Consider the following 21380-nt stretch of genomic DNA (forward strand, 5'->3'; position numbering starts at 1 on the left):
ATTCCGAGGACAAACGCCCTATGATTTGTTCAGGACCATAGCAAAAATTGAAGGGGCCATCATTTAAACCCTTATTAGCAGCAATAACAGCTAAAATGCTACCATCGTTATCATACGGTAGTACTGCAGTACTGCATTACATGGGAAAAACGCCGACCTGCTAAATAAATAAGTTTCAACATACAAAAGGGTCTTTTAAATCCATCAGACTGCGTCTCCAGTCACGCGGAGATTAGAATTTGGGGTAATCAATGAAACGTTGGGGAGAATGTACGCAACCATTAAGCAACGGTATAGATTGAAGCAAAATGCAGCAAAATCAGAACTGAATAAGGCTCTGTGGAAGTAACTAGAGAAGGCTAAAAAGTCTCCCTTCAATCAATACCTACAAAAAGCTTTATCAGCAACATGCACAGGTGAGCTTTGGAAAACTAAGTTGTTCTACTCATCCAGCAAACAAGCCATAAACAAATCAGCAAAATGTCACTCTTTGCTAGTAGATAAAAACATCCTTAGTAAGAGAAAACATGCCTGGATGGTAAAAACCAACTATAAGACACTTTCTCAAGCACCATATCTAAACATCACATTCTCGGTCTATCAAAAGTTACAACTAATGGCCCTGCGTTTAGGCAATCTGCCGTCCATCGTGGATCAGCCAACATGGGTCCATAAAGGGCAAAATAATGTAGATTATGTGGAAGCAGTAAAGATGATTTCATTAATCTAGTCTGCACGTCCTGTTAAAAGCATGAGTCACTTTATTAAAAAACACTATTAACATCATAATAATAAGGACGTGCAGATCTGCCATCATACAGGCTAAGATCTAACTGACACCTTACTGAATTGTCAATTGATAAAGTTCCTTACCGTACATGAGCAAGCTTTAAAAACTGAATCTTGAGCCATTGTCCAGTAACGTTGAACAAGAGTGACTGGTCTTTGAGAGTGACTACTGGTCAATCTAGAAAACTGAAAAGTATGTTGAGAATGTCTGAAAAGTATCCTTTTATTTTCACTGCGGATTACGGACTAATTACCGCTCTTGATCCACTAATTGTTAAGCACGTATTCTTATAAATATCTGAATATTATTAATTTGCACTATTGTTTATTATACATCCCAGCATATACTGGAATATTAATAATTGATAACAAAACTTATGGTTTTAAGAAATTAACAAAAACATTTTTTACTGCGTTTTCTTTTTTTTAGAATCTATATTGTTATGGTTTTAATTAACTGAAACAATAAACATTTGAACTTGAGGGACAAAAAACCCACACATTATCCACACAGAAGCAAGCTTTCCAGAGGGACGCACAAAGAAACATGAAAAGCGAGGAGCAGGCTGTAAGCCCACAAAGTAGATACAGCAGGTCTCGAACAGACCGTACATACGCTGCCTAGGCAAGACCTAATAAAATGGCAGAAATGTTACAGGAAAAGTGCAATGTATTAGAGGTTTATAAGCCTAGATAAATTAGCATATATCTAATATTGTTACAAAACTACACAGAGATGCATACAAAATAGTGGTGTATGACCTGGCTTTTAAAGCCTGAGCTTCTGCATAGAAAAGAAAAAAAAGTAAGTACAATATAAAATGACAAGTGCTGTTTTTCAACCACTTGAAACAGTTCCACACAAGGTAACTTCTCTGCAAGACATAGAACAGTGGCACAACTATCTGGACACAGCTGATATTACTGGGCTCACTCAGGAAGAGATAGGTGCTCCCTTGGGTGGGGGGACCGAGAAATGGCATTACATCAGGACTTGAAACACGGTAAAGCCTAGGTGAGTCGAAGCCTGCCGGTTGAGATTTACCAAATGTACAATGGCCTAGCGATCTTCACAGATAGGGAATCTCCTGGACAAGGAGAGCAACAATCCTCTATTTCATCCCTGATTGAGATCTCGAAGACTCCAGTACAAAAAGACTGATCTTAATTATACTAATGTTAAAATCCTCAGCAACACTCTGGGAGGGAGACATTGAAGAGATACTTGGTTCATTAGGATCTATCCAAATGTATACCCAAAATAATGCTTAAGCTTTAACCAGACCCCCCAGGATATAGCGGCATGGATTAGCAAATTTAGCGGCACAAATATGGAAATTTAGCGGCACAAAATGGAAATTTAGCTGCATTTTTGTGGCACTTTATTTTACTCAAAATCATTCATTTTCAGCCTTAAATCAAAGGAAACTGTTTTAGCAGAGTATTTCGCTTTGAAATAGGCAACCTGGGATATGGAACAGAGGAAGCAGCCCCCACAGGTGAAGGCTGTTATCCCTTGGAAATGCAATCCACCATTTGCTTTAGTATACGTTCTGAGACTCCCATCAAAGATGGCCTGGTAGCATCCCATAGGAAATGGCATTCCAGAACCTACCTTAGTGGAATTAAATATTTGCCTAAAATCACACAATTTCATCATGGAAGCCACGATTTTATCCAGATTTTCTGGTTTCACTCTGTACAAATCAGCAAGTAAGTGGGTATCTATTTATCTTTCCTTACGTTAGGACTTTGTTTTTAGTTTTAACCTCCTAGTGCATTCTTCTGCAGACATTCTTCTCAACACAGACAGGCTTACTCCTGGGGGACTTGCAAGTAGCACAGGCCGCTCACATTCAATCTTGCAGCGATGGATTGTACGCAGAGATGAAAATCCACCATCATAAGGGGACCTTTTTCATGCCACATTTCTTCAAGTAGAAAACAATTTTGCTTGCAAGGAAATCCCTTCAGGTGGACCCTCTGAAAACACTGGTGAGTTCTGGCACTTTCCCACTTTCATTAAACAATTTACAACTACCTGAACTAGCGGTATGTTTAGAAGTGCAACAAAGGCTCCGAGAGTGTTTGTGAACACATACATAGCTGTGGATTTTTCAGGGTTCACCACATTCTCGTAGGTGGAGCACACTTCTCGTGGTGCTCCCAGATGTGGGAGGCGCTATGGAACTCAGGAGCGCCAAACAAAGCTCTAGTGCATGGCGTGGCTTCCAGTCCATCGCATGGGGTATAATTCATCAGCGATGAACAGAGTTCCAGGGAGAGAAAAGGAAAAGCAACAGAAAACCACACACTCACAGCCAAAGCGCCCTCTTGCAAAGCACAGCCCCTCAGAAATCAATCACTTGTGTGACGAAACTACATAAAAGCAGTGGCGGCTGGTGAACTTTAAAGTTGGTAAAGCAGAAGTGAAACTGCTAAATTTGCCTGAACGACTGAACACAGTTGTGCCAAGGGGCTTTGGAGGGAAGGAAAGAGGTTGCAAGAGATGTTGAATTCATCTTTTATATTTCCACCAGACTGTCTCCCTTGCCAATACAGACAAAGGTAAGCATGCCAGTTACCCAGATTATAGTTAGTTACTTAGAGTAAGAACCCCCCCAGTAGACGAATGTGCCTAAGAAACCCCTGACTGTTTCTGAGTCACCCTGGAAATGATGACTCTTATAGAGACCCACTCACAATGAGTGCAAGTGAAACAGATGCCAGTGCCTGAATCTGAAAGTATGACTTTCAGAGAACAAAAGTATTAACGCAAAATGCTGTACTCTTGCTTTACATTATGTACCCCTTTTTTAATGGCATCATTCCAGGCATCAGAATGCAATGGGGCAGTGACCTCTGGATGTACAGACTAGTTGATGCCCCCTGTTTCTTCTAGCAGTGCATTTTTTACTCCTGAAACCATAGGCAGACCTTGTCCCATATAAGGGGCTAGCTTGACAAAGAAAGGTGGGAAGATTTGGGCCATAGATGCCAACTTTGCATCTAGAGAAGGAAGATCGAGTCTCGCTGTGGGTGCGCCAAGCAATGTGATTCGAGGCACACCATTCAATCTTCTGTGGCAAAAATAAAAAATAAACAAATTTGTAATGAAATCTAGTGGTCCTGTAAAGCACTCCATTGCAGATAGGAGGAGTTTGAGCAATTCAAAATTGTAAATAAAAATACGTGCTCTATTTTTTGTGACTTCTGGTGCCAGTACCGGAATAAATCGAACCATGAATGAAAATCCGGCTCAAAATCCCCTCTTCCGGTTTCCTGCCCTAAATCGTACTTGCCACAAACTGCCAGCAGTTCTATGTTCTGCTCACCTCTGTTATTTCACTAGGACTGCGTGCCACAGATTTCACTGTGGAGAGCCTTCCACGCTACCAGCCTCGTATTCTGATTTTAAGTCTTTCAGAACTCCCGCCTTTGTTTTAAGATAATGCCTGACACGAGTCTGTTAAATTAACAGACTCGTGTCAGGCATTATCTGAAAACAAAGATGTGCAAAAAGCTGGACCAGTTACTGGCAAAAGAGATGCAGGTGGGTTGAAGTAGATGGGCAAATTAGACAGACTGGAACTGTTACACGATGGAGCTTTGGAAAGGAGACAAGCATTCTTAATTATAGGTGGCAAAGACCTTCCTAAAGATATGCCTTATAACCCTAGTGGGCTAGATTTTGGGTTAAAGAGTCAGACAGAGTAATTAGAAAGGTGCCAATGAAGCAAAAACAGACAACAAAACTTTCTGGAGACGGTTTGAGGGAGGATGAACCAGATGCAAAGCTTATTTTACCAAAGTAAATATTGTCCTGGAGGTCAAAGTATTTTGGGGTGTTCAGCAAGGGCAATTTCCCCAACAGTCTAAGCACACAATTAAACCCAGTAGATCACCCTAAATGTTTCCATGACTGAACAAAGTCCAAGGTGGACAATTTCTATTACATCACCTGATAGCGTCGAGAAATTAGTGATTTCAGGGATTCAGTTGTGATTTTATTACAAACCATCATGTTATGTTGTATATAGTTTTATAACGTGCGCAGCTACTCCGAGGAGTGTCCCGACGCAAGACCAAGAGGAGTCGCCAAACTAGGCGAAGAGGTAGGTTTTTAGATGTTTCTTGAAGGCCAGAGGGTCTTGGGTATCACAAAGTACAAAAGGAAGGGCATTCCAAGCGTGGGCTGCTTTCACTGCAAGGGAACAGCCGCCCAGCCTGTGGCGAATGAAGTGGGGCACTTTAGCTAAAAGAAATGCTGATGAAAGTAATTGTCTCAGAGGGACGTAGAAGGAAAACCGCTTTCCTAAACAGGCGGGGCCATGACCATGGAGGGCACGATGGGCAATGACCAGGGATTTAAATTTGACCCGTTCGGCTAGGGGAAGCCAGTATAGTGAGCATAGATGTTAGCGCACGCTACTCCTACTGGAAAATCCAGGGAGAAGCCTGGCGTCCGCATTTTGGACATCTAAGTTTATTCAATGCGTATCCCGGGATGCCCACATACAAAGCATTGGCATAATCGAGGCGGGAGAGAATCAGAGCACGGATAACCGTCTCTTTAGAAGGCCTAGGAAGAAGAGGGAGGAATCTCCTTAAGGTTTTGAGGAGGCCAAAGCAGCTGCCTGAGAGCGTCTTTACCTGGGTGGAAAAGGATAAATTGTCTTCGTACCACACTCCCAGATTCTTAGCAGATTTCCCATTAGAAGTCGGTAGGGGAAACCCAGAAAGCCCGATCTTGTCCCATGGATCAAGGGCTCAACTTGAATCTCAAGAAATGCTGGTTAAAATGTATCCAGTTGCTAAAAAAGGGAAAGAAATAAAGCATAACTTGGCTATCTTATGTTTGATATCTAAACGGTATATCATCATATATTAGCTTCCGCTATACACTGAATACTGACTACAGCACACTAAACAATGGACTCTAGCAGAAGTAATTTAGATATGCAACCTTAGTAAAGATAGTAAATTAGCCCAATACTTGCATGACGGAGGGAATTGGCAAACGTTGTGTATCCCTCAGATACTAGATCGACTTAAAATGGCAACATACATGGTAATGCTTGTGTTGTTGGTTAAAGTAAATGTAAGAGGAGTTGCTGTAACCACTCTACAGCAAATCATTATGAACATATGTAAAACTGTGTTACAATCTGCCTGCCAGAAGTCGTTTTTACGCGCATTTCGGAGAAAAGAATGTTTGTGCAGACATGAAAATTCTCCCAAAGAACCTAGAACTTTTCTACAAAACTAATACAGAAATCTCAAATTATATACACATATGTTTGTGGGTATAAATATATGTGGTGGCAGTGAAAATAAATGTGGCCCAATGAAGAAAGTCGGACATTTAGTACTACAGTGTGTTAATCAAATCCACGTTATTACCACAGTATAGCTTAACTGACTCCAGGAAACAGTACTTCACTCCAATGATTCATTTCCAGAGTCGCTACACAAAACAAATATACTGGAGCTATACCCACAAAGCCTAATTACTTGGATTGCATCTCACTGCACTAATTTAACCCATTGTGTTAAAGTAAAATGTATTTGTTTATAACTAGCAAACTAAAATGTAGCATGGCATAAACCATACATGCATATATGTTGGGTGTAATAAGCTACTTGCTCCAAATGTTGAGAAAGGGAGGGGCACCATGACACTCAAAGTTTCGCCTCTCCTGAGATAATCTTCTGCTTCGCACTCAACAACAGCAGTAAAATAAGGACTGGTGTTTGACAGTAGAAAAGATGGTCTATACCAGTAGGAGCTGCCCAAAACGTTTGACGAGATCTAGGGAGCTTGGAGGTCACATCATGATTTCAGCTAAAACACGTAGCTCGACACTGAAAGTGAAACTGCACACCCGTATGCAATCGTGATAGGAAGAATGACGAAGACATTGAGTCAATCGCGATGTAAGAGTTGTTCCCAATAATTGAAGAGTTCCGTTATACCTTAGTACTGACTGGTCTAGTCTGTAGACTACATTTACCCACTCTCATGACTGATATGTATGATACACTATGTCCATTAACTTTTTTGTGAATTAAGTTTCCTGTGGTACAGGATTGGAAAATTTAAAGCTAACAAAATATGTTAATCAAGGAAATAAATAGAAATAAATAGCATATTACTCACAGCATTGCACAGATTCATGTCATGATAGTGAAAATAAATGTGGTCCCATAACGTTATTTGAAAAAAGCGTACTAATAAGACAGATTCAAGTATTTATTACTGCAGTGCAAATGTGTTATCACTAGAAAATAGTGCAAGTCATACGAGAAGCCACTGATTAATGCCTTACAGATTCTAAAATCACTTTCCAGAAAGCAACAACTTGCACCAGACTCTGAAAAGTATTATATGATATGTCACTGCAAGGATTTAAAAACTTGTTCCGCTTCTGGTTTAACATTATTAACTACCTCGACTAAAACAATAGCATGGCATAAACCATACATGCACATCTGCAGAGTGTAAAATAAATTTATTTATATTGTTATGGGAAGGGCATCATGACCCACAAGATTTTGACACTTGAAATCCATGGGTACTCTCTACACTCAAAGGTAGTAGGTAGCATATTACACTTTCCACATCTGCAATTTTAGTGATGTTAAAAAATAAAATAAAAAAAACAGGCCATTAATCCACACTAATCCAAGAGTACAGATTTAGTAATGCCAGTAATAGGTTATGGAAAAACCATAAGTAAAAACAAAAGATTTTAACGGGAAAAAAAAAAGTTTTAGTTTAGATGTAATGAAACCGTGAACTCAAACAACCTTTTCCAATACTTTCTTTTTATTTGGGTGGCACAGTTCTGCAAAACACATCTCCCAACCAAACACATACTTTTCGTTTAACATAGTTTCATAATTGCACACAGTTGTCTAAAAATATCTTGCAAAACTGTACTATCCTTTGTCCATTCATTTGTTTGTTTCTTTTACCACAAGGTCACAATACAGAATGCTTTAAATTTTAGCTTACCAAACTATTTTTTAAACAAAAGATAAAGGTGTCACAAATTAATATTTTTGAATGAAAGAAAGAAAAGTAAAAGCTAAAAGAAATTAAGTTATTTCTCATTTATGGCAAGTTGTTTATTATAAACCCCAGTACGAAGACTTTAGAAAATTACATTAATCGTTCATTTTGGATTTTAGCTGGCAAATGACTGAAACAGTTACCCTCACATCAAGACCTGAACACTCTGTGGCAACTAGACCACAAAATGAATTACATCGATTCTCTGCCTCAGCGGAGTTATTAGCTCAATTAAAAACTCAAATACACATACAATGTATACAAACAGGTGTTAATGTATAAATTATGTATTATGGAAACTCATGAGATTTCTGAAACCATCAGTAAAAACAGTGCACACAGCATATGAAAGGCACATAATGTTTGACAAGCAATGTAAAAGGAGAACATTAAAAAATCTGCAAATACTTTTGCATGAAATACAAATATTTGTTTGCACAGTGCGTAACTGTAGGCCGTGTCCATTTACGCTTGAACATCATAAGTTGTTGCAAGTAAATCTTTATTTTTTATTGCTGGGGTAAAAAAAAAAAAAAAAGGGGAAACATTTTTTTTTACATCCTCTTACCGCACTCTAAGAGCTTCCCAATAGAGAAGGCAATTTAGGATACCGAGACGACAACACAATATCAGGACCACCACAACAACCAGCAGCACGCTAATTTGAAAATGCAAATTTGCTCGTCCTCTCCTGTAGCCAAAAACTTGTATAATACGAAGACACGTGAAATGAGCTACAAAATTATTTCTGTATCTCATTTTCAAAAAAGGTGCAGCTTTTGCTTAAAATCATATTTGCCATTGATCGGACGTTAATGATTTTGTAACACTGCAGTAAAGTGAGAGATGACCATTTTCATTCTGTAAAACATGACACAAAACTCTTTCCCACTCAATGTATTATACAGAACTTAACATTTTTATAATGTAGCTGATGCACTGAAATAAAATGTAAAAAGATGAACTGGTGTAGGGCTTTACATTTCTTTATATTGCCCAGTAGCCGCCAGGCCCACGAGCCTATATCAATCCATATGTACACTTTTATATATTTCTTCTTTTTAAAATCTAAGCACCACCAACTTACACAATTTTCATAGCAGCCAGAAAATGCAGGTTAATTGTTTTACCACAGCAGCCCAGCATCTGTCTCACTAAATACAGAACTGATGCAGAGGTGACATTTTAAGTAAAAAGCAGCACTTTGGCACACAAGCCTTGAGTAACTTTAACAAGGTATTTAAGCATTTCAAAGTCCAATATCATTTGAAAAGACAAACTGCTTCTTTTTCAAAGAGGTAATATCAAGCGTCAATGTCTGTACAGCAACAAACGCAGTAGAAATCCTAAATGTAATGTAGAAATTGTTTTAGCGTGGATCAACACTTGTAGGGTGACTTTCATTAACATTTTTAGATTAAATATACATATGCTCATATATAGAAAAACAATGTGTTACATTCCCTATTTTCAATGTGAAAACAGAAGAACGCAATTCAGAATCATTGTGCATTTCACAGGGATCCTCTTAAAAGGAGCCACAAAAATAATTTGTAATAAAACTAATTTCTACTTTTTATATTTAAGCATTACGCTCAAGTTAGGAGCAATCCTATACTTAAGCAGAATGCTGGATCTGCCCACTTCCATCATTCTGATGGTGTTTGGTTCCCCTGAAGGACAATACGAGAATTGTTACCTTGTTACCACAGGATAAGTGGCTTCTGACATTCTAGAGGATCCATATCATGGCTGACACCATCTACCCAACCAGAGCCCTTTTTCAACTAGCAGCATATGTCTGCACTACCATCAGCACTGCAGCTCAAGTAGAAGTCTGTAGAACTCAAACACCAACACCACACACATGCTTCAATTCCTCACATATTGTGTCTTACAAGCCACCCAGAGAGGCAACGCCATGTAACATGTCTTTCCTGTTTACATACCCTTCAAGGGTTCTCTGAAGGCGCGGAACACACATGCACAACACACCACTATTGATGTCACTTTTTTCCCCCCCAACGAAAGCCACGTGAGCAGGACTCGATGAGACAGAACAAGAAATGAAGGGCGTTGTTACAGAAGGTATCCTACAAACCAGATTAAAAAGGAAACGGATGCTTGGATGATGGAATTATCTCCATCAGTGGTGCTCTGGGGCCAGACAACATTCATGTTTTCTGTCCAGTCTGTTCATCGGGAGAGGTGAGCAGTAGGTCCAGCTGCTTAGGACGGTGTCAAGAGTCTCCCTGCTGACTGCATCCTCTTTTGTCACGATTGCAGCGTTCCTCTGTTGTACCAATGTCACCGGAATTCGTAGATTGGTGCACTGTGTTCAGGAACATGTGTGAGATTTAAAGACTGATACCTGCAAAGAAATAAACAACAGTTACAAATAGCTTGGGGTGGGCGACATCCAGCTGATCTGAATGTTTAACAAGTGTGTCTTTTCAGAAGCATTACGTCAACATATCGAAAAAAGCGAGTTATTCCCATAACTCTGTGGTCAACTATAAAGTTTTCAACTAAGACCTGTACAACTGTGACAAAGCAAAGTTGCCTGTACAAGAAAACAAAAAAAAGACAATACAATGTGAGACACTGGTATGCTTTGGAGAGAAGCAATATCGTTGTTTTTACTAGTATATTTACAGGGATACACCGCTACCATGCTATTTTAACTGCTACACTTGTGCATGTAAACTTGCCATGAGGAGAAAAAATAATTGTGTGTACACATTTCATTGCTCTATTAAAAATGGTGTAAGTCTTACTTCAGTCCTCTAAAGAACTGGCTGACGTGGGCTCGCCAATTAGGAGAAAAACACGTTTTCCACCACTGGACCATCTCAACAGCTCAACCAATGTGCCTAGTTACTGAGTGCAAGTCAGGAAGACACACACCATGGTAGGCCTATTAAAGATGTTCAGCTTTTTTTTGCACATGGAATAAACCTGCTTAAACAAACACTGTTTTTGTTCAAAATAATTAACTGCAGTTCATAATGTTGCAAAAGTACAAAAATATATTAGACATAAATTGAAGCTGAGAAATGGAGTAAACCACATTTTTTTGTACAGGGTTGTTGGAAGGACAGTTCCTTCACTGTAGGCAATTAATAATCTCAAGCAAAGGATGCCTGTTACATCTTTTCAAATAAGAGTGATGATACCAATGTAAAATGTACAACGACAAAAAGCAAGCATTAGCAAAGCCAATAGGTCTCGCCTATTGGAGAGCTAATGGCCTTCTCAATTTCTTTCAGTCATGTTGTACAGCTGTGCAGTATCGCTGGAAGTGAGAAGAAAGTGCACTGACACAAGGATCAGTGATCTGTTTTCTTAGTATGGGATTATTCTCTACCTTCACAAAAAAAAGTTTTTAATACGAGCTGAAGTTCATTGTTGCGGACTTGCAAGAAGACCGAACCAAAAAGTCCATGTAGAGCAGGGAGTGCAATGCCGTTAGCATCCTAGTGTATCTTGACAAATGTTGGTGTGATTTTTATTTTTTTTGCTGGCAGAATAGGACCGGGCAAGAAATAAAGAGGGAGGGGAAGAAGGAAGCAAGCCACAAACAAACCAGGAAGAAGCAAAGCTGGCACTTAATGACCAAATAGAAGCAAGGAAATGAGCGAGGATAAAGTCAACCTATGGTAAGCAATGGGTGGGCTCTTAGCCTCCTAAGTAAACAAAATGTCTTGCATGCGACAGAACTTGCACAGTCTCAGATGAGACCTTAAGTATAGGGTGTGGGAGAGAGAGCGCGCGAGAAAGAGAAAACTGTCAAAGAGGTGAAGGTTCACGCAAAACATACTGCAGGGCATAAAACAACTGAAAGTGCCCCGAAACATTTGTGTCCCACAAGAGGGGAAACTGCCATTCCCAAGCAAGTTTTTTTTTTTTTTAATAACATACTGTGTAGGACTTGGCCTTTTTGGCTAAAGTTCCCTAAACTTTTTGTTTTCCCCTAGACCGTTTTCCTGACAGAGTTGCCAATTTAGATGCTTTGGGTGCTTTGTCACTGCTGATCAGTGTCAAAGTACAAGTGTTGCCTGTGTAAAGTTTAATGGTAATTGGTTGCCTATTTTTGGTATGTTTGCCTTACTAGTAAAGTCCCGAGTGATGTGCACTGTGCGTGCCAGGGCTAGTAATGCAAAGGCGCGCGGAGAAGGGAACTCAGGCCTGCAGAGAAGGGCCTGCGCGCAGTTTGCCAAGTTAGCATGTCGTCCTGACAAGTTCAACCACTTGTCAGGCCTTACTTTTCCTTTTTCATACACATAGGTGCCCTGTGGTAGGTCCCGGGTAATCCCTGGGCAGGGTGCAGTGTAAGTAAAAGGCAGGACATATACTAAGTTGTGTTAGACCAGACCGTGAAAAACACTCCATTTAGTTTTTCACTGCTGGAAGGCCATCCTGCACATAGGTCAGAATGGGGAGGCTGGGTGTTGTGTTTATTAGCCTAGTTTCCTATACGTTTAAAATGGAGAGGTGAAGTTTAGTATGTATGAAGTCACAGTGTCATAACACATCTTTCTGTGAAAGTGGTTTTGTCACTGTGTGTTCAGAAACCACTCTTTTAGAAAGTGGGTGAGTTTTGTGCTTCAAGCATTTCTGTGCATCTCTGTTGAATGTGGATCGACTGTCTGGATCTGAAAGGTGAGAGAAGCCGGGAGAGGTCTTGAACCAGGGAGTGGTTGAGATGGCACCAGGCTTACCTGTATCTGGAGATTAGGGGGAGGAGAAGCCCGGGAGGTGAAAAGGCCTGGGCTGGTGCTATAAACCAATTGACCCGTCTCCTGCTGAGTGAGGAAGGATCCAGACCCCAGTATCAAAGGGAAACAGGTGACACAGGGAGGGAGACACCCAGAACTGATTTAGACATGTGTCGGTGACCCCAAGCACAAAGAACGTCAAAGACATGAAGGGGTATAACTAAAATAACTGAATTTGGTGTCGTTTTGAATGGCGAAATGGACAGGTTGAGTCTGCAAAGGATTTGACCTATTTTGTGGTCAAGAAGAACCTCTGCCAAGGAAGAAGTTGCTGAAGAGGCTGCTGGAAGGACTGACCCTTGCTTTGTGATCTGGGGCTGGCCTGCCGTTTGTAGCTTTTACTAAGGAAGAGACCTAAGTGACATTGCAGTGGGTGGTGCCCCCCCTTCTTGAACAGGACTGTGCTTTGTGCTGTGTCCTGAACTCTAAGGGCCCGAGGTGAGCTGGCTCCCGGTTTGGAAACACAGGAACATAAAAGTTTCCGGAGAAGTCCCAAGGAACGCGGTGTGCGCATGCTTTTGCAGCTTGAGACTCTCAGAAGTTGTGCCTTGTGATCATGGGCACACAGGAGTAAGCTGAGCCTTGGACGCGCAGGGTGCATGTCGTGGTGCAGCTAAGGCGTTGGTGAAGAGCGCCTGGTCATCGTGTGCACCAGAGAAGAGGAGAGTCTCGGATGAGCAGAGTATGTGTCGAGGTGCAACCAGAGGCGCTGGTGAGGAGTGCCTGGGTAGTGTGTGCACCGAAATCAAAGTAAGTCTCCACAGTGCTGAGTGCGGGTCTCGGTATCCACCGAGACTGCTGGAAGGAGGGCCAGGTCATTGGGCCCTCGGAGTGAAACCGTAGCGGCGCGGACCGGCAGCCCCGGAGGAGCTGAGCCGCCGGCCCGAGCTCGCCATGCCCATTGACGAAGTTCTGGATCAAGGCCCAAGTCGCTGAAGGAGAGGAGAGTGGGGTAGCGCCCACCCCGCCCCCAGGTAGCGTGGATCACCACCGGGGGTGGGGTGCAGGCTCGGAGGGACACTCTCGGCCCGGATCGAGGCCCGTGCTGGCCAAAGGAGGGACAGTACTTGGGCCGGAGTGAGAAGCGGTACTTTTGTGTCATCATTGATCCATGTTGGGGGCAGCTGTTAACGGAGCACCTAGACTGTCATATTACACTTTAAATTATTGGTGAAACGCACTGTCGTTTGACGCCTGACCTTATTTGTGCCGGACAAACAACATGCTTGGTGCGCTACGCACTGCGTTATGTTTCCTTTGCAGATTACATGATTGTAACGTGGCGCATTGCATTATTTCTTCATCACACAGTACATGATTATAACGTGGCGTATTGCATTATTTCTTCATTGCACAGTACATAATTGCAGCGTGACGCATTGCTTTGTTTCTTCCTTGCACATGGCATGCTGGTAATGATACGCATTGCATTTATTCCTTCTATTGCAAAGTACATGACTGTGGCACTAAGTATGGCATGGTTTCCCTATTGCACGGTACAGGAGTATAACGTTACGCATTGCAGTATTTCTTTTCTTTTGCAAAGTGTGTGATTCTAGCAATACGACCTGCCTAACCTTTTGGAAACGGTTAGAAATAAGCTTAACTGTTGGTTAGAAGTGGTGGTTGGGATTAGAACCTACCAATCCACCGGAAGGAATACTACCCATTATTAGATGTGTGTTTTGTATCATGTGGTCATATCGTATATTTTCTTATATAAAGATTATAATGTTTTATTCCAAACTCGTGTGGAGTCTATTTGTGGTGACATCATTGGGTTGCTGTGAGTGTGGTTGCACTTGCTGTACACTCGTGCCTTGGAGAGAAGCTTGGCTGCTCGTGCCAAGCTACTAAGGGGGTGAGCAGGGCTCTCAGACGGTGTCCTTACTTAGCCTAACATTGAAACGAGGGGTCCGGATCTCGCAACAGCGGTGTGGGACGGGGACTCCCGCCTCCAGCATTTGGTGACGGCGGTGAGGGATAAGGACCCCCACTTACAACACATACTTTTTGTGATTTAAAAAAAAGAATTTTACACTTTATGGATAGGTAAAGGGTGGTGAAGGTAACTTGATGGTTCGGAAGTGGTAAAGGGTAGGGATGGGTAGAACTCGTGGAATTTGACTCAGTGGAATTCCACAGAGTTCCACCAATGGGCAGAAATAGGCACATTACTCTGCTCACACTGCGATTTAGCACCGGGAGCGTGTTCTGCGCAGAAAGATCAGCACACCACGTTGCGTGCTAGAGGGCGCAGCTGCTACTCCAGTTGATTTTGCTGCTGCACAAGTAGATTTTCTACTCTAGCGACGGCCTGCTGACAGCAAATGGTTGGGACTGCCCGCGTTACAAAAATCTCGCAGGATGTCCTCCTAGCGACAAGAAATCACACTAGGGTATGCCAAATCGCACTCGGCAACTTACAATCTGGAGCTGCGCACGAGAAATAAATTCCACCACGCGTCAAATGGCATAATTTGGTCAGAACTAGGTAGAACTTTGACACTCTCTTTACATCCAGTGAGTGAAGGGCTCTCTCTGCTGGAGAAGATGCGTTTTGAAAGAAAGTGGGTAATTTGATAGTTTGATTTACGTGAAAATCCAAGGCAACTTTAGGTAGGTACCTAGGATGGGAACGCAACACAACTTTGGAACAGTAGAAGACTGTGTGGCTCAGGAGCACAAAGGGCCTGCATATCACTAATTCTATGTGCTGATCTTGTAGTCACAAGGAAGGTAGTTTTCCAAGTGCGATGTTGAAGTGATGCTTTATGTATAGGCTCAAAAAGAGGTAGCATGAGGCGTGAAAGCACTATGTTAAGCTCCCATGGAAGAGAGGGGCGTTTAACAGGATGAAAAACCATCTTACCCCTTCCAGGAAATCTTTGATAAATGGAATGCTAAAGAAAGAGGATATGAAGAACATTTCCTGTAGGCCGCGAGTGCAGCCAGGTGGGCTTTGATGGAAGAAAATTGCAGGCCAGATTTAGCAAGGTTAACAAAAATGGGAGAATGACAACCTCTTGGCAAGATGTAGGGTCTATGTGCTTGGATGAGCACCAAATGCAAAATCTCCTCCATTTAAAGGCGTACGCAGATCACGTGGGTGGATGCTTTGCCTCCTTTAGAATCTCTAAATAGTCTTGAGGTAGGCTCAGATGGCCATAGTGCACTATCACAGGAGCCATGCTGCCAAACTTAAGGAGGAGGAGAGGAGAGGTTGGGATGCAATAGTTGATCTCTGAACTTCGTGAGAAGGCCTGGTCGGCATGGCAGCCTGAGGTGTGGATGGAGTGACCAGTGAAGAAGATTTAGGAACCACAATTGCCTCGCCACTCAGGTGCAATGAGGATAATCTCGGCTGTCATGGCTGAAATCTTACGCAAGACTGCTGGGATCAGAGGAATTGATGGAAAAGTGTAAAGAAATTTGTTGGACCAGTCGATCCATATGGCATTCCCCAATGACCTTGGATGGTAAAGCCTGGCGGCGAAGTCGAGGCATTTTTAGGTTTTCCACTGTGGCGAAAAGGTCTGTAGAGGGTGTGCCCCACAAGCTGAAGATATCTTGTACGACATCTTTGTTCAGCTTCCACTCGAGGTTTTCATTGAGAACCCTGCTGAGCATGTCTGTTTGGACATTCCGAACACCAGGTAAGTGAACAACTATTATTTTCAAATTCCTGGCCAGGAGCCAGTGCCAAATAGTCTGAGGGTCTTGTGACCGTGCTTTGGACCTTGTTCCCCTCGCTCCTTGTTCAGGTAGTACATGTTGGTTGTATTGTCCGTCTGAACAAGCAGGGTGTTGGTCGTGAACAAAGGATGGAATGCCTGGAGTGCCAGGTGGACTAAACCGGGTTTGAGGAGGTTGATGTGATTATGTCCTCTCCTTCGAAGACCATCCGCCTTGTATCTGCAGGTGACCGGTGTGGGCTCCCCACCAAAGCAGAGAGGCATCTGTCACAACGGTTTGTGTTAGGTCTTGCTGGTGAAAACACATGCCCTGCAGGAGATTGCTCGGGGAACACCACCACTGGAGCACCCTGATGGAATGAGTTGTTAGGATGAACCTGTCGGACAAGTAACTTACCTTTGATAATGCCTTATCTGGTAGAGACATGATCTAGCCGCAGATTACTTACCTTTGTACTTCCAGGTGTCAGGCTGGATCCGGAAAATTTCTTAGCAGTGACTCTGCACGCCAGTAGTTGGCTTCGGTTGACTCCACGTGACGTTGGCATCATGTTAGTCGTCGCCGTGACATCCGCGCCGCTAATATAACAGCCGCTCCGGTGTGCTGCGTCAATAATTTCCACGACTTTCCACACTAGAAGCAAGGAGCCAAGAAGTGACAGACAGTAACTAGGGCCCTGAAGGGGAACAGCACAGACACTAAATGACAATTCCGCAGTGCAGGGAGGATGGGTGGGTCAGTAAGGAATTTGCAGCTAGATCATGTCTCTACCCGATATGGCGTTACCGAAGGAAATTTACTGGTCCATCTGACAGACACATCTAGTCGTAGATTCCTTACCTTTGAACAGATAGTTCCTTTTCCAGAGGTGGGACTGTGAAAAAACTTTAAACCAGGAAATCCTGTAAGATAGAGCAGCCGAACAGGCCCTCCCTGCGAACCTGAGAATCCAGGCAATAGTGTCTAGCGAACGTGTGCAGAGATGCCCACGTGGAAGCTTGGCAGATATTGGAAATAGGAACTCCAAGCTGGAGGGCGGTGGTGGCTCCTTTCGCCTTGGTGGAACGGGCCCAAAGGCCTTCGGGAGGGTGCCTCTTTGCCAAGGCAGAACATATTTTGATGCAGAGGTTAACCCAGCATGATATGGTACTCTTTTGGACGTGGGCCTAGTGATTGAACCTAGTGGTGGAACCCTAAAAACGAAGGTCTTCCATAAACCAACGGACAAGAATGCCCTATTGGCTTTCGAGATCTTCCATCCACGCTCCTTACGGGAGAATTTACCAGTGGGACAGTTCTTCCGGATTCGGCGTAATTGCTCCGAAAAAGAGGATTTCACTGAGGAAGCTAAAAATCTCACCTCGAGACTGGAACAGAGGGGGTACCCCACCAGAATTATCAAGAAAGCACACAAAAGAGCGTTTAATGCCAACTGTGAATCACTACTGTCCAAAAATATGAGACCTCAAACCAAAAAAACTTTTTTTTATCCACCTTTAATACGGCATCACTACGGATCAAAAAATTGGTCTTGAAGAATTGGAAGACCCTCAATACAGGGGGTATGAAAATTGAGACACCCCTATTCTCCTTTAGACGCAGCCAAAACTTGAGGGATCTTCTGATACATACCAGACCGAGGGACCTGGGACCAGCAAGAGAAAACTCTGCAGCAACAGGTCTACCTAAAGTAACTGGACACACACGTTGTGGTGCATGTAGTGTCTGCCACCTGACGAACAACTCCACTTCTATCAACTTAGGACTCCGCACTCCCTGGGAACAGAGATCACACACCAATTGTAATTCCCAGGGAGTGATCTACCTGCTAACCTGCCCCTGCGAAAAAATGTATGTAGGGATGACCAGCAGAAAGGTACGTACCCGAATCACGGAACACCGGAGTACAATTCGATGTGGCAAAACGAATACGAAACTCACGGCCCATTTCTCCGAGAAAGGGCACAGCATAGAAGATATCAGATGGACCGTGATAGAGAAAATAAAATCCAGCAGACACCAAATAGATGATCAAAGGATGTTACTGCAGCGAGAACAACGATGGGTCTATCGTTTAAGAAGCCATAAAGTGGGAATAAATGATGACATTCCCTGGCAGACACTGGGAAGACAACTATAAAGAAATTGATTCCGCTAATATGGCCATGGTCACTTTTGATTACCCATTCGGTCATAAAGTTTACTCTTCCATCTACTATGGTACAATTGTATGATGGGTATAATCTTGAATGGGGATCATGGAATAGCCAATACATACCATCAGGGGGTCACCTTAGTCACCATTACCCTACCACTATACTACAGCAATGGGGATGGTTGTTCTGCCCTAGTGAGCGACTATGAAGGATGTGCCTGACATCATGGAGTCCCTTTGATCTAGACTATCCCCGTATTATTGGGGAAGATTGTTCTACCCTGGTGAAGCAGCATTATTATGATGGATTTACACCACATACTACTTATTTTAGAAATAAGTCGGACCATCGTCATTTCTGTAGTACCATCCACACGATATCATTCTTGTAATCAATTATATTTCTGGTTCGAGTGCGGTTATAGATGCCCAACACCAGAGTCAGCCACTACCTATTATAGCTAATAAATCCCACGATATTTCTATTCAGCTGTGGGTAGAGTGATAGCTAAGATCGGGGCCAACCACTATCATCTATTGTTGGCAGACCCCTGCATTAGCATCTCGTATGGTAAATATACCTTTCATGTCATTACACATTGAATCAGGATTAACACCTCATTTCCCGACTATCCCGTCTTCATTATTATTATTACCTTTGGTGGGAAACATACTACTTATGCAACCACACATTGAAGCAGGATTGCTCAAAAAACTGTCGGTATGGCCTTTGTTTTTATTTCAGATGGCGTACGTCATGCACTTTATCCCCGGCAACCCGCGGGTATGGTTGTATTGTGACGAACGACCAGACTGATACTACATCTCCCGACGGCCCCGCCGCTCGGTCACGTCGACGTCAGGACGCCATGACGCTCGTGACGTCAGATGGCGGGGATGGAACGGACCAGTAAATACAGGGAAGGGACACCGCGTTTTCCATCTACGCGGTGGTACTCGGTCCAAGATAGCTTTGGGCAGGTCTAGCCGTACTGAACGGTAAGGTGAACGGGATGAGGGTTGCAAAGTCCGGCGCCCTACCAAACAATTAGAACGTCGACATAACAGGCTAAAGGGATGCTGCTATTTACAACGTACGCTTTATTCCTTGCAGATTGTGTTCACGGGCAGACGCCCTGGACGGACACCAGTTCGAGTTTATGTAGCGCATAAACTCGGTAAGTTTTTCCACTGGAGCTGACAAGCCTCATTTGAGGATTTTAACTACCTGCTTAGGATAATGGTGGTTCACAGGTGGAGTGTGCGCTGGCTCAGGGGGGTCCCAGGCTTGGCTGGGGGTCCGTGAATGTGTTGCTTGATTCATGACCATACCGACTATTGTACTTTTGAATTTAAGACTTAGCAATTGAAGCTAGTCCGGTGGAAGGTTTAATAAGACAATCCCGGCTTAAACGATATACGAATGAGTGTGTTTGTGGAACGTTGTTGAAGCTATTTCTTTAGTTGGAGAAAGACCCGAGTTAGTAAACCAACAATCTCAGGTAGCAATTGAGTAGAATCATGGGGGTGCGAGCACCCGCTCCTTTCTCATTATTCCCTACTCTTTTCCAGTGAATGTTCTCCCCTATTCTTGGGGACATCTTCTCGACTGAATAATTTGAAGACCCAGAAGAGTACGGATTTACGAGACCTACTCCATCCGGGAAACCCAGTGACAAACTACGGCATGGGTAACTAGTGGATTTGACTGCGACAGTCCTGAGGAAGACCAAAGTGACCTTTCGAAGCACAAGTGAAGCGGTCTAAACATGTTGACTCTAGCAGTGGTAGGAGGGAAGTCTTGAGGAACCTCATTTTCTCAATAAGACATTTTCCCATCCTTTTTTACTTTTAATCCTAATAAGGGTATCAAACTTGGGCTTAATAAAGTATTTCTTTCTATTGGCACCCTTAATCAGTTTTAAACACAACCTTACTGCACTTTTTCCTTCGCACTCACATAAGATCCATGAGGTGTTCTCTTGCACGTTCTATCACTCATTATGTTATACAGTGTACGTATTGACTGATTATGTTGTAAGTCTTGTAACGTGATATTGATTTATTTTTTCCCCTTCCCTAATGCTCCGCCCTGGATGTGGCTACACCAGGGCGTTTGTAGCAGGCCCTATGATGAAGCATGTCACATACTTCGGTATGTGAGTGAGGGCAGTTTTTCCGAATATGGGAATTTTCCTTTGTTGTATTTGTGCACTCTATATACCCCTCGTGTGTGATCATCTATTTCCCTTAGGGGGCCCGGGGTATTGGAGTTTAAACTAGTTCGGCCCTCTCCCCTTTTGTGTGTGGATTACTCTTTTGGACGTCCCTTCTTTGCTCCCACATATCCTATAAAGAGTTGGACATCCACCCGGTACTCTTTTGTGTGATCAAGGTAGACCAAGAACGCTCTTTCTGGGTCCAGACGGTGGAGACGTTCCTCTTCCTTGGAAGGATGCGGAGGTGCATAGAAAGTGGGCAGAGTAACAGACTATCCAAGATGGAAGGGAGTTACAACCTTGAGAAAAAAAGGATGCCCTAGTTCTCAGTACCACTTTGTCAGGGAAGACTGTAAGGTAAGGAGGCTGTGATGACAGTGCCTGTAGTTCGCTCACCCTCCTGGCAAAGGTAATTGCCACCAAAAAAGATGTTTTGAAAGTGAGTAACTGTAGATGACAGTTGTGCAGCAATTCAAACGGGGTGCACATCAAGAAAGTAAGGACCAAATTAAGGTCACATTGTGGCATAAGAAAAGGAGGAAGGTGAAACAAGTAGATTAACCCCTTCAAGCATCTCTGCACCAGAGGGGGCTTAACAAGTGAAAGCTGATCTGGCACCCAAAGAAAAGCCAAGAGGGCTGAAAGGTAGTCCTTCAAGATGACCAAAA

At 43.0% G+C, this 21380-nt stretch overlaps 1 protein-coding gene across 1 annotated transcript in view; it reads right to left on the minus strand.

Moving 5' to 3' along the window:
* Positions 1-7600: 7600 nt before the first annotated feature.
* The window catches only part of GID4 (GID complex subunit 4 homolog), a 138131-nt gene continuing 124351 nt past the window's right edge, over positions 7601-21380 (minus strand). The window contains exon 6 of the mRNA XM_078665192.1: positions 7601-10235. Within this exon, the coding sequence (XP_078521318.1) occupies positions 10172-10235 (64 nt within the window). The 3' untranslated portion in view covers positions 7601-10171. The remainder of the gene's footprint in view (positions 10236-21380) is intronic.

Source organism: Lissotriton helveticus, chromosome 10, assembly GCF_964261635.1.
Source record: "Lissotriton helveticus chromosome 10, aLisHel1.1, whole genome shotgun sequence".
In the NCBI taxonomy this organism is placed as follows: domain Eukaryota; kingdom Metazoa; phylum Chordata; class Amphibia; order Caudata; family Salamandridae; genus Lissotriton; species Lissotriton helveticus.